Here is a 12,375-nt window from a genome sequence, read left to right on the forward strand (position 1 = left end):
TCTCATTTTTTGTCAACATTTCCTGTTTCTTGTTCCTTTCCTGTCAGATGAGTTTCATTTTCTGTTCCTTTCCTATCAGAAATTTCTGTGTTTCGTTAGACTTTCCTGGTTTTTTTGTTGCTTTCCTGACAGAAAAAAATCCAATTTTTCTTTTGTTCCTTTTCTGTCAGATTCCTATTTTTGGTCAGAAACTTCTATTTTTTTTAGCTTCTTTCGTGACAGAAATTCCCATGATTTTTTTGTCAGACTTTCCTGTTTTTGTTGCTTTCCTGTAATAAATAAATAAATAAATAAAATATATCTAATCCTTTTTATTTCTTGCCTCTCAAAAAATCAGAAAATTTCCTGTCAGAAATTCCCATATTTCAAGTTTTTCTTGTCAGAAATTTACATTTCTTTTATCTTTTTTTTTTCTCTTCCTCCTTCTCTTCTTTAAATTTTTTTTCCGTCAGAGATTTTGCATGTTTTAAATACTTTTCCTGTCAAAGTTCTTTTTCTTTTCGGACTTTTCCTGGGAGGTGCATTGAATTTCCAGCTTTCCATCCTGTTTGGGGTGAAAGCAGCTCTCAGAGGTGGCCTCATGATTTTCCTGCCTTTTGGGGTCCCCCCCCGATTTCTGGCTGCACCCTCCTCCAATGGACCTGGCCTGTGGGCCATAGTTTCCTTTCGGCCTTGCTCCTGACCCCTCTATGCCTATTTAGGGAAGGAAGCACAGGAGCCGAGAGGCCAGGGTGTAGTAGGGCACCTGAGTTCTGGCCTCAGCTCTGCCACCGAATTGCCCATCGACCTCGGTCAAGTCAGTTCACCTCTCCCCCTCTTTTGTGCCTCAATTTCTCCATGGCGTATGACCACGTGGGCCTTTGTGTGAAGCCTTTTGAGGTCTAATGGGTGGGGATTGTGCAGGCTGGGAGCAGTCCGAGGCCCTTTTTTCGCGCGGCGGGCTGTGGCCAGCAGCCCGGACACGCCGGGTCGGGGAAGACGGGCGGCACACTAGAATTAGGCATGGACGCTTAGTGGTTGATTTAAGATTATTTTACTTACACCGAAGATGGTCGCGGCGCAGGCAGGAAAACGTGCTTGAGTTGCGGTTACAAAACAAAACAAAAAACTCGAACCTGCAGAACATAAGGGTATGTCGCAATGGGGTTTCGGCAACGGGAGATGAACAAAAACCTCAGGAGTACGTCGCAATGGGGTTTCGGTGCCGGGAAGAAAAAAAACTGCAGGACTCGAACCCCGGGTAAAGCTCTGGATTCACTCACACGAAGTTTGCTAGGCTCCATGGAACTTTGCGCGCAGGGAAGGGTACGTCGAGGGATCAAGCGGCGATGGGGAGAGGCGAGAGGTTGATCAGACCCCTATAGCCTTCTTGAAATACACGCTGGGTCCGATAGGCTCCGCAGGGCTTAGAGATCTTCACGAGATGTGAAGTTCTCCTCCTCCTCATGGACTGGGGGGAAACCCCCTCAAGCTTTTTATCCGGCTAGCAAGCCAATCGCTAGCCGCCATGTAGGAATAATTTAGAACTGGACAATAGCGGGGCACGAGTCTGAATACAAATGGCGGGAACTCCTTGCAACGTGCATCTCCTTTCTGCAGCTCAGAAATGCACCCTGCAAAGAAAGCTACAAGTGGCGGGAAATAATTCAGCAGTGCCGAAGCGCACACAAACAAAAATCACACCCTTGGGTTGTGACAGGGATGACAAGTCTTTTGGGTACCAGAACAGAGTACTGAGAGAGGAAAGGCTATTCAGGTGTGAACTGGGCCCTCCATACTGGCTTAACTGGACTTAAATTCTGACCCTCACTTATGACAATTAAGGCAGGATGTTACTGGCTCTCATTCGTATGGGGGCATCTGAGTGTGGTGTTTTCATGGGATTCAGGCCTGTGATACTGCTGTGGAAACTGTGTCTTTGAGGAGCTTCTTGTTTCTCCCTCACCTGGAGCCCTGGTGTAGATAGGTGTGTGCAGCCAGAGGTCTGATGCCCCCAGGCTGGTTTGGAAGAAGAGTGTGTCCACCTGGGAAGGACAAGGCAGGGTTCTGGGTTTGTGTAGTTGAGATGGTTTGAAACACCTGTGATCCTAGTCCCTTCTTTTCCCAGATGGTCGCCACCCAAGAAAGGAAACTGAGGTATGATGTCCTGCCCCGCCCTGGCGCTGCTGAGTGTAAATCCTTGCCTCCCCCACCAAAGTGTTCCCGGCTCTTCCCAGACAGTCCTGGGAGCGAGTCCTGCGGCCGAGCCAGACGGCTTTAGCTCGTTAATCTCCTTGTGTAATTAAATCCCCGGAGACCCGTAATCGCTTTGGCTGTGCTGCTTCCACCTCCCCTGATCTGTGCAGAGGCAGGCACAGAGCTTAGGGAGGGGGTACAGATGAGACCCCCAACTCTGCCTCTACTTGCTTGTGCAGCCCTGGCTGGAGGGGCCTTGGCTGCTTCCAGATTTGGTTTCGCTTCCTGGGGAATGAGGGTGAAGAAGCCTCCTGCATGTCCTGTTTGGACTCTGGCTTGAGGGGGATGTTTCTAGGTAGCACCCAGCGTGATAGGGTCCTGATCTTGGCTTGGGGGCCTGGGCAGTGCCTGGTGCAATGGTGCCCCAATTTCAGCCTGCGGGTCTGAGCAGTCCTGGGCACAGTGGGGCCCCCATCTCAGTTTGTGCAGCTTTCAGCACGCTGGAGAGTTGTCTGTGGCCATTTCCTAGGACCTGCTCCTCTTAGTGGAGGCATCCAAGCTCTGAGCCCATAAATCCACTGAGGCAAGAGCAAAACACACTTTTAATCTGTTTCTCTTGCTGACCTTTGCTGGGGGGCAGGGAGCAGTTTTGCTGGGACAATGGAGGGAGCTGGGGGGGGCTCCAACAGGTTTTTTGTGTCCTCAGGTGGGGAATCGGTCTGGGATTTCAGAGTAATGGGTTTAAATGGAGTGCTGGGCTTGCTAAGGGCTGTGAATTCGCCATTCAGTGCAGCTAGCTAAGGGTTGAACCCAGCCACTGCATAAAAGGGCTCTGGATATTCCCCCTCACCCTGCCCATCTTGGGGGTGGGGCGTGGCAGCTGTTCAACATTTGCTTGCTCTGTGCCAGGAGATGCAGCCAGCTCTGGGGTGAGTGGCATAGCATCAGAGCAGCTCAAAGAGATGGGCCTTGGCTCCCCTGATGGGGAAGGAAAGAGAACCCAGGAGTTCGGGCTCCCAAGAGCCCAGCTCTAACCCATACAAGCCATTTACTTCAAAGAGCTGAGAGCAGAACCCAGGAGTCCAGGGTCCCAAGAGCCCACTCTAATCACTCCAGCCCACTTCACTCCAAAGAGCTGGGAGTGAACTCAAGAATCCTGGTGCGCTGCTCTCCCCCCCCCCCCCCCCCGGGCGGGGGGGGGGGGGGGGGGGGGGGTCAGGGCACAGCAAGCTGTTAACCCTTCCTATGCTGGGCTGGGAGTGAATGTGACATAAGTGGAAGTGGAGGGAAGGGGGGCACTAGCATTAAGGAGGGGCAGGGGCTCTTCCTGCTCCTCCCCCATGCTCATCTCATGGCATCTCCCCTCCCATCACAGGGCTGCTGTCTGCCAGATCTCACACCCCCCTCTGTGATGCCGGGAGAGGCTCAGGGCTTGGGCTGCTGAGATCTGTGCGAGGGAGTGCTTCTGTGACATGATGGCCCGACTGGCTCCTGCCTTGTGGAGCCTGTGCGTCACCACCGTCCTCGTCACCTCAGCCACACAAGGTAGGATGGAGGGGGGCTGAGCATGGGGGAGGAGCTGGATATGGAGGGAGGTGGGAGGGACTTAGGTACTGAGGGAGAAGGTGCAGGTCCAGAGACTTGGAGAGCATGGGGGGTTGGGAACTCATTGCACGCCCCCCCCCCCCCACCCCCCCCTGGCCTGCCCTGACCTGCCACTAGGGGTTGCTCTGCAGCTGTCAGCTCTCACTAGGCCTCAGTACCTCCTGGGGGAGGGGATATGACCCCCTAGTGCTCAAATCGGCCCCCACAGTGTCCCTTCTAGGGAGAGAAGGGTTTTTTTTTTCTAGCCCTTTGGTGGGCTGGTAGTCCTGGGGGTGGGTGGGGGGTTCTTGTCATTTCTAGCATCATGGTACAGCCACGTGGTTGGGGGGAATATGACCCTGGGTGCCTCCTGCCAGTCCTGTGTGACCCTTGCTCTCAACTCCAGCCCTGAGTGGGCCTGAGTCATTGCAATGAGACTGGGAGCTTCTGGGGCAGGGGCTGCTGCTCTTGATGTCCTGCCAGTTGTGTCCGACACCTCAAGCCCCCACCTCAAGCTGTGTCCTGCTTCATCCTGATGCCTTCAACTGACCAGTGCAAGGAAGTGGTCAGTAAGGCTAATCGGACCTTGTCATGCATCTACAGATGCATCACAAGCAGGTCCAGGGAAGTGATTCTTTCCCTCTATGCAGTCTTGGTCAGGCTGCAGTTGGAGTACTGCATCCAGTTTTGGGTGCCGCACTTCAGGAGGGATGTGGCTAGCACAGAGAGGGTCCAGAGGAGGGCCACTCGCATGGTCAGGGGGCAGCAGGCCAGGCCCTACGAAGATGGCTAAAGGGCCTGAATCTATTCAGCCTCCACAAGAGAAGATTTAGAGGTGGCTGTCTATAAAGTCTGGTGGCTGTCTATAAAGTCACCGGAGGGACCAACGAAAAATGGGTGAGGCTCTGTTCCCCCAGGCATCACCTGGGATAACAAGGAATAACGGCCACAAATTGATTGAGAGTAGGTTCAGGCTTGATATCAGGAGACCTTACTTTACAGGTAAGGCTGCCAGGCTCTGGAATGAGCTCCCAAGGGAGGTGGTGCTCTCCCCTGCCTTGGAGGTCTTCAAGAGGAGGTTTGATAGATATCTGGCTGGGGTATTATGATCCCAGCACTCGTTCCTGCCCAGAGTGGGGGGTCAGACTTGATGATCTGTTCAGGTCCCTTCTGACTCTAGAAACTATGTAACTATGACCAAGGTGGTCTTGTGCTGCTTTGTCTTGTGCTCTGGTCAGGATCAGGCCCCCAACATTCCCCAGCTGGATGGGCATTGCTGTGTTTAATACCTGGGCGGGGGAGACTGGGTACCCCAGGAGCAGTTGCATTTCCCTGGCAGCTGCCCTGGGGAATGGGTTAGAGGGGCCTGGCTTCAGAGGGAGTCTGTGGCAGATCATGTCCAGACTGATGCTCCCAGCTGGGTGTACATGGGGCAGAGGAGGGAGCGGGAGCTCTGCTACTGGCAGGAGAGACTCTGGCCATGTGAGCAGATCATGGGGGCTCCTGGGTTTCATGGAGCCACCAATCCTCATGAAAACACCCATGACTACCCCAGGATTTTCACAGATTGTGTTATGGGGGCCTTGGAGCATCATGAGTCCCCTCCCCTACCAGACCATATCTCAGCCCTGCAGCCAATCACTACCTCCCTTTGTCCTGACTGGCCCTTCCCACATTTGCACTGATAAGTGGTGTGCAAGCCTGGGGTGGATCACGAGTCACATAAATCACTGCATACCCCGATTGGCTGGCTTTGTCACCAAGTCATGTTTCGTGCCCCGATTGGATGGGTCTGTCACCAGTGTCACACTTCGCCTATTCTGGCTCTCTGATTGGATAGCTCCATGGCCAGTATCACAGTCCTGTCCCCTGCTCCCTCACTGGATGTCTGGCACTTCCTTTGCTTGAAAGTGACCAATTCAGGCCTCCAGTGAAATCTGTGAAAGCTCTGGTGAGCCTTTCACAAGGGTTGGGTGGATGAATGAACCCTCGTGACCTCCCTGAGTTCCCTCCAGGGGTCAGTCAAAACCCAGATTGCTCCACTTGAGACCTGGCTGCATTTCAAAGCTGTTGTGGTAGCAGGCTTTGGCATGGTGTTGGTAGTACTGAGAGGTGGAGAGAGCACTGGGTGGGAGCCAGGTAGCCTGGGTTCCATTCCCCAATCTGGGAGGGGAATGGGATCTAGTGGCTAGGGGAGAGGGAGGAGCTAAGAGCCCAGACACCTGGGTTCTCTCTCTGATTCTGCCACTGTTCTGGTGTGTGACTCGGGGCCCATGACTCCCCCTCTGCTATGCCTCAGTTTCTCTTCTCCTTCCCCACAGCTCTGAACTCTTCAGGGCTGGAATTTCCCATTGCTTTCATGGAGGGGGGCCATTCAGGTACCTGGGCTAGGTTGTCAATACAGGACCCTCTTTGTGCACACATGTGCATGCATAAGCACGCTTGCACGTGTAAGCTCACTCAAGTGCCCGCCTGCAGACAAATGCATGCTGGAATGCACACATGGGCCCACTGACAAGCATGAGCCATGCATACATGTGTGCATGAATGGATACTGACATACTCACAAGCACATTGCCAGATGGGAGCACATGCAAATGCATCTACCTGCACATGGACCCACATGCACAAGCACCCATGGGCATGTTGGCACACCCAGGTACATTGAAATGCGTGTGCATATGCACATACATGCACAAATGAATGTACACACTTGGGCCTGTTCATCCATCCAACAGCCAGACCACTGTCCCCTTCTCTCCCCCGCCCTCCCCCAATTACTTCCCAGCAGGCTCCATATCCCTGCACTGTGCTGCGAACCCAGGAGTGCTGGTTCCCAGCCCTCTCTGCGTTTACCTAGTAAACACCATGCCCCTCCCAGAACTGGGGCCAGGACCCAGGCATCCAGGTTTCTGTTGGGGTAGGGAATGGTGTGCCTGTGGTCACTGCTCTGTTTTGGAGAAGGGAAGGGATAGCTCAGCATGTTCCTGGCTCCATCCTGGGTGCGTCAGTGTGGCGAGGAAACAAGGGGAGGGGCAGGGGCTGATTAAGCATCAGGGCATGAGCCTGCCCTGTCCTGCCCAGCACCACCCTCTGCTCCCATCCTGGGAAGCAGAAGGCCAGGGCTGAGATACTAGGTAGATTATGGCCTCTCTCCCCCATTAAGTTGCCCACTTGGAGGACTTCAGGTCCCATCCTTGGGACCCTTGAGCCTGCTTTCAATCCCCAGAGCTGGGAATGAACCCAGGTGTCCAGGCTCCCAGCCTCCTGGCCCCAACTATTAGAACCCGCTTTCCTCCTTGGTCTGGGAATGAACCCAAGCATCCTGGCCCGGGTCCCAGGGTCAATTGCATTGTTTGTGGGGGTAGAGACGGCAGTTTCCTGCACAGCTGGATCTTCTCCACATGGGGAGATGGAGGTATATGGGACATGAGGAAGTTCTCAGAAGGGGGAGTTGTTGGCATTGCCTGTGTGGAGGAGGAGTATAGGGTCACTGATGAGACCCCTCTGAGGCTGTGCTGATCACAGGTCTGAGCCAGGTGGGGTGGGGAGGCATGTGTGCCTGGGGCTGTGGGACTCCCTGGGTAGCCTCCCTCTCCCCTGTGATGAGGCACCTGTTCCACCTCCCACAGGTCTGAGCCGGGCAGGGCTGCCCTTTGGGTTGGTGCGTCGGGAGCTGGCATGCGAGGGTTACCCCATTGAGCTGCGGTGCCCAGGCAGCGACGTCATCATGGTGGAGAACGCCAACTACGGGCGCACGGACGACAAGATCTGTGATGCCGACCCCTTCCAGATGGAGAATGTCCAGTGCTACCTGCCCGACGCCTTCAAGATCATGTCCCAGCGGTGAGTGCCAGGGGCGGGTGGCTGTTTGTCTGTCTGTTCCTCTGTCTATGGCTCTGTCCATCCTTCCATCTATTCCTCCACCTGTCCTTCTGGCCATCCATTCTGTCCATCTATTCATGTGTCTGTCCATCCATCCCCTCAGCCCTCTGTCTGTCTGTGTATCTCTCTGCCCGTGCCAGCACAGCCATCCCCGCTATCCACACAGCTCTCGCCCAGCCATTTCTCCCTCCATCCATCCCCACACAGTGCTTTGTCTGGTTGTCTATCTGTTCAGTCCCCTGGCTGTCCACACCTCCATCCCAGTGCAGCCGTTCTGTCCCTCTCCACACAGCTCTCTCAGTTTGTCTCTGCACCTTTCTCTCTGCCCATCCACCCTTTCTGGGGCTTGGGGTCAGGTATCTGGGGGCAGTGTGCAGGTGCTGAGGGAAGATGGGGACACTGGAGGGAGCAGGGTTTAGTGGTTAGAGTGGGGAGTCTGTACTCAGTGCCTGATGAGCTGGACTCCCAGAAGGCTTTGCAGCAGGAAGCAGCATGGGGGTGGGGTAGAAGCATCCCCAGGCCCCACCCCCCAATGCTACTCCCTGCCTCTTGTCCAGGGACCCCCCTCCCTCTCCTTCATTAGCTGCTGCCACCTGCTCTCACCAAGGCTGATGCAAGAGCAGGGGAGGGGTGGGGGGGCCATTCCCGGGGGCCAGCAGGTGCCAGGCAGCCGTGCCACTGCAGTGCCAGTGATGGGAGGAGAAGGAGGGCTCCCCCACCAGTGCCACCTGCCCTCCCACCCCTGGCTCCAGCTTCTCCTGTACCAGGCGCCAGCCAGGGGCACATCCATCAGCCCTGGGGACAGAGCTTTGGTGGGAGAGGTCCAGAGCCTGGGTTGCACTGGGGTTTGGGGAGGGCTGGGAGCCAGGACACCTGGGTTCTACTTTAGCTTGGGGGTGGAGAGAGGAGGCATCTGGTGGATTAAAGTTTGAGTGGGGTGTGACTATAAGCTAGGATGCTTGGGTTCTGTCCTCTGCTCTGAAGAGTACTGTGGGGTCTGGGGGGTTATAGCAGGAAGGGAATAGGAGCCTGGATGCCTGAGTTCAGTCCAAGCTTTGGGAGAAGAGTGGGGTCTGGGGGGTCAGAGCAGGGGGTTGGGCAGGATTACCGGTGCGTTTTGCCCCCCTTTTCCACTCTCCCAACTTGGTTCTTCGATGGGCCTGGTTCCCAGCCCCCTGCATTTCTGCGTTCCCCACCCCCGCAGTAACCTGCAGTGACAAGCTCATCCCAGCCTGTGATGGGCAGCCTGTGTGAGATGAGCTGACCCCTCCTCAAGCTGGGTTCTGGTGGGGGGAGGGAGGGGGGCAAGGATCCAGCCCCTCCCCTGCAGTAGGATGAAAAGAGCCTGGTGCAGCAGCACCCCCTGGTGGCTGCTCTGTGCTATTGCACTCGTGCAGAGGCTAGGCCAAGGCTAGGTACAGGTTTCCCTCGCTTTATGCTGTACATGTGTTCCTGGAAAACAGTGCATAACTCGAGTTTGCATAAAGGGGAACCCACTTTACAATGTAACACATAGGGATATGTTCCAAGACCTTGACTGTACTGATGCCCAGACCTATTTCTACCACATTTACAAGACAATTTTGGTACTCACCAACAGCAGACAGTACACACAAGCACAGGGTGGTGGTGAATGTTTAGTTGGTGTGAAGAGAGGGTGCTGAAGGCTTCACTGATGGGCTAGGGATGGGGGGTAGGAGATAAGCTAGTGGGACACTTAGAAGCCATAATGGGGATGGCAACTACAGAAGCATGTGTTGCAGACGAGTGACGAGCACAGATCCACATAGGAGACTATATTTTGGTGCACGTCACTCCCACAGTGCACTGCCCAGAACAGCTGACTGTGGGCTTCCACCACACTGATCACATAAGAGTGAATTTACCTTGCATATAACAAATTTTTGGTATAAAAAGGGTCATCGTGTAAGAACGAATTCACACATACAGAATCCACATAAAGCAAGGGAAGCCTGTACTGCAATACCTGCTCCATCTGGGCTCTGTCCTCCCATGGCCCCTGGCATGCCCCAGGGCTCTGCAAGCAGGGTGGAGGGGCAGGGATGGCCGGCCTGGACTCCAAGTTTCTGCCATGTCTCATCACGCACATCTCACACTCCTGATGTGGGCACTCACTGCCAGGCTCCAAGGCTCTGGCTGGCAGGCACAGGGGTCAGGGAGGGCCCACGGAGCTGATCCGGGACTACATGGGGTATGTGCACATGCTGCAGTTAATCCAAGGTGTTTTGGAATGGACAGACAGTGCCCAGTGTTGGACGCCCACAGCAAGGGTATTGGGCATGGCTCTGTGCATACGTATGTATGTACATGCACCACTGCCTCAGATGGGGGAAAGGCTGTCTCATCTCCCTTTCCTGGGTGCCTCTAGTGGCCCCTGGTGAAATACCCTCCCCCCACCCTGCAGGTCTTTGCCCCTTGATCTATGACAGGTGAATCTTGCCCCAAATTTAAGCCCTCTTTTCCCCTCCCCCAGTCACAGGTTAACACCTACCTTGGACAGGCCAGCCTCAGACCCCACCCCAGTGGTGGACTCTGGACCTGGTGCTGCTGATCACAGCTGCCTAGAGGAGGCAGGGGGGATTCAGGCTGGAAGTAGGGAGCCCCAGAGTTCAGGCATCCTAAGTGGGAAAGGACTCCTGTAAGGAGATTGGGGAGGAAACCCAGGAGTCCTGGTCACTAGCTTACAGTCCACTCTAACCACTAGGATTCACTTCAGCTGTTGAGCTGAGGATGAACCCAGAAGTCCAGATTCCCTGCCCGGGCTCCATCTTCCCCCGTCCAACCAGAGTCAGGGTGTGAACCCCCTTCCAATCCTAATTGTAGTCCCAATCCCACTGTTCCCCTACCCCCTGCTTCTGCTCTGGCTGGCTTCGTGATGCCCCCTCATTCCTATGTTCCACTGCTCCACCCCAGAAGTGGCTGCATGATATTAACCCCTCATGTGTTCTCCCCCCTGCAGGTGCAACAACAGGACACAGTGTGTGGTGGTGGCTGGTTCGGATGCCTTCCCAGACCCCTGTCCTGGGACCTACAAGTACCTGGAGGTCCAGTATGACTGTGTCCCTTACAGTGAGTCCACTTCTCCATGCTCTTCTCACTGCTGGCTTCTCCACCCTCTGCGACAGCCCCTTCCCTCCCCCCCCAGGACCCAGGGGGCAGATACCCCCGAACTGGCTCCCTAGCCCAGTGAGGTGGCACCAGGGAGGGGGGAAGGGGCATGTCTGGGTCCACCCTGACTAGGGCCACTTATATAGGGGAGGGGGGGGGGGCAGGGTATGAATGCCCCATGGTGATGCTAAGTGGCACCATGCTGCAGGGAGCAGCGAGGCCAGCAGGGGGTGCTCTTCCCCGGCAGGTAGGACCGGCTTCAATGCTCTGTGGCAGCAGTAGGGGGTGCTGTGCTGCCAGGGACACAAGGGGATGCTCTCCTTGCACAGTGGGGAGGGAAGGCTCCAAGGTGACTCCACCCCATGCATCACCCTTGCACCCCAGCCTGCACTGCCTTGTATCACCAATAGAAGGCTCCCTATGTCTTTCCAGCACCCCTCCCCCACCCCCAGCTGAGGCTAAGCCCCTGGGGGAGTTACCCTTGGATGGGACAGGGGGATTTCCTGCCCCAGGATGAGCAGGAAGCTGATGGGAGCAGAGAGGGGATTTGGGGACACCTGGCAAGTGGTTAGAGCAGGGATCTGGGAGCTAGGACACCTGGGTTCCCCATTATGGGAGGGTAGTGGGATCTGGTGATTTAGAGCAGGGTGGGGCTGGGAGCCCAGGCACCTGGATGTAGTGATAGATCGTGGAGATAGATGGAAAGGGTGCACGTGTTGGGGGGGGGGGGGGGGGGGGGAGGCAGGGCACCTGCCTGAGACCAAATTGGGACATGCTAGGAGATCCGCCAGGGGAGCAGAGCTACACTGATCTGCATGTGTCACAGTGCATACGAGAGTGCACCAGTGTGTGATCCTTGCATGTGTATGTATATATGTATTAGTGTGTCACCTTGGATTGGTGCGTGTTGCAGGGTGGCTATAGGTGGATACCAGAAGTGGTGCTGGAAAAGGCAGGTTTTCCATCCAAGTACTAACCAGGCCCAATCCTGCTTGGCTTTCAAGATCAGGGGTGTGCAGGGTGGCCACAGGTCATGGCAAGCGGGTTTGGAAGAAACGAGGAGGGTTGGAGAGAGCAGGAAGTCCCACTGCCGGGCCTGTTGTGCTCTATGGTGGCTCCTTCCAAACGAGTGAAGGCATTCCAGAGCAGAAGGCCAGGAGGGCACCGCTGCTCGCAGTCCTGTGCTTTGGGGCTGGACTCCCAAGACAGGCCACCCCGTCACTCCCCTGGAGAGTCTTTCCAGCTTGCCGGAGATGGAGGAGACAGCTTCAGGTCATTGCCCCATGTTGCCCCCTCCAGAGAGGTGGCAGCAGCTGCTCTGGTGAAGGGTGCTGTTTCAGGGTCCCCTCTGCCTCCTGGGTCTGCAGCCCCTGCCCTCCCCACCCGCTTTGTCTGGTGAGCCAGGGCAACTCCTTGGGGGTGGGGGGGGGCACTTCCTGTGGTTTGATACCCTATACTTGGGAGAGGGGTTGGGGAGGGGCCCTGGTCACCCCCCCGGTTGGTTTCTCCTCGCAGACGGACAGATCTGGACAGATGGACGCCCCCCCCTCCCCCCCTCCCCTAACGCCTTCATTTCTGATTCCTGCTCTTTTGCCTTCCAGC

The 12,375-nt window shown here is 55.6% G+C and overlaps 1 protein-coding gene across 6 annotated transcripts in view; it reads left to right on the plus strand.

Moving 5' to 3' along the window:
- The first annotated feature begins 2,117 nt into the window (after positions 1–2,117).
- Positions 2,118–12,375, plus strand: part of ADGRL1 (adhesion G protein-coupled receptor L1) — a 35,861-nt gene continuing 25,603 nt past the window's right edge. For 5 of the 6 annotated variants that reach the window (XM_025192745.1, XM_025192747.1, XM_006036470.3 and 2 more), the window contains exons 1-3: positions 3,551–3,720; positions 7,392–7,605; positions 10,625–10,734. In XM_025192745.1, the coding sequence (XP_025048530.1) occupies positions 3,648–3,720; positions 7,392–7,605; positions 10,625–10,734 (397 nt within the window). In that variant the 5' untranslated portion in view covers positions 3,551–3,647. Of the gene's footprint in view, positions 2,137–3,550; positions 3,721–7,391; positions 7,606–10,624; positions 10,735–12,375 lie in introns of those variants that run through there. The other variant, XM_025192746.1, reaches the window with a different exon arrangement.

This window comes from Alligator sinensis, unplaced genomic scaffold (genome assembly GCF_000455745.1).
Source record: "Alligator sinensis unplaced genomic scaffold, ASM45574v1 scaffold1892_1, whole genome shotgun sequence".
NCBI lineage: Eukaryota > Metazoa > Chordata > Crocodylia > Alligatoridae > Alligator > Alligator sinensis.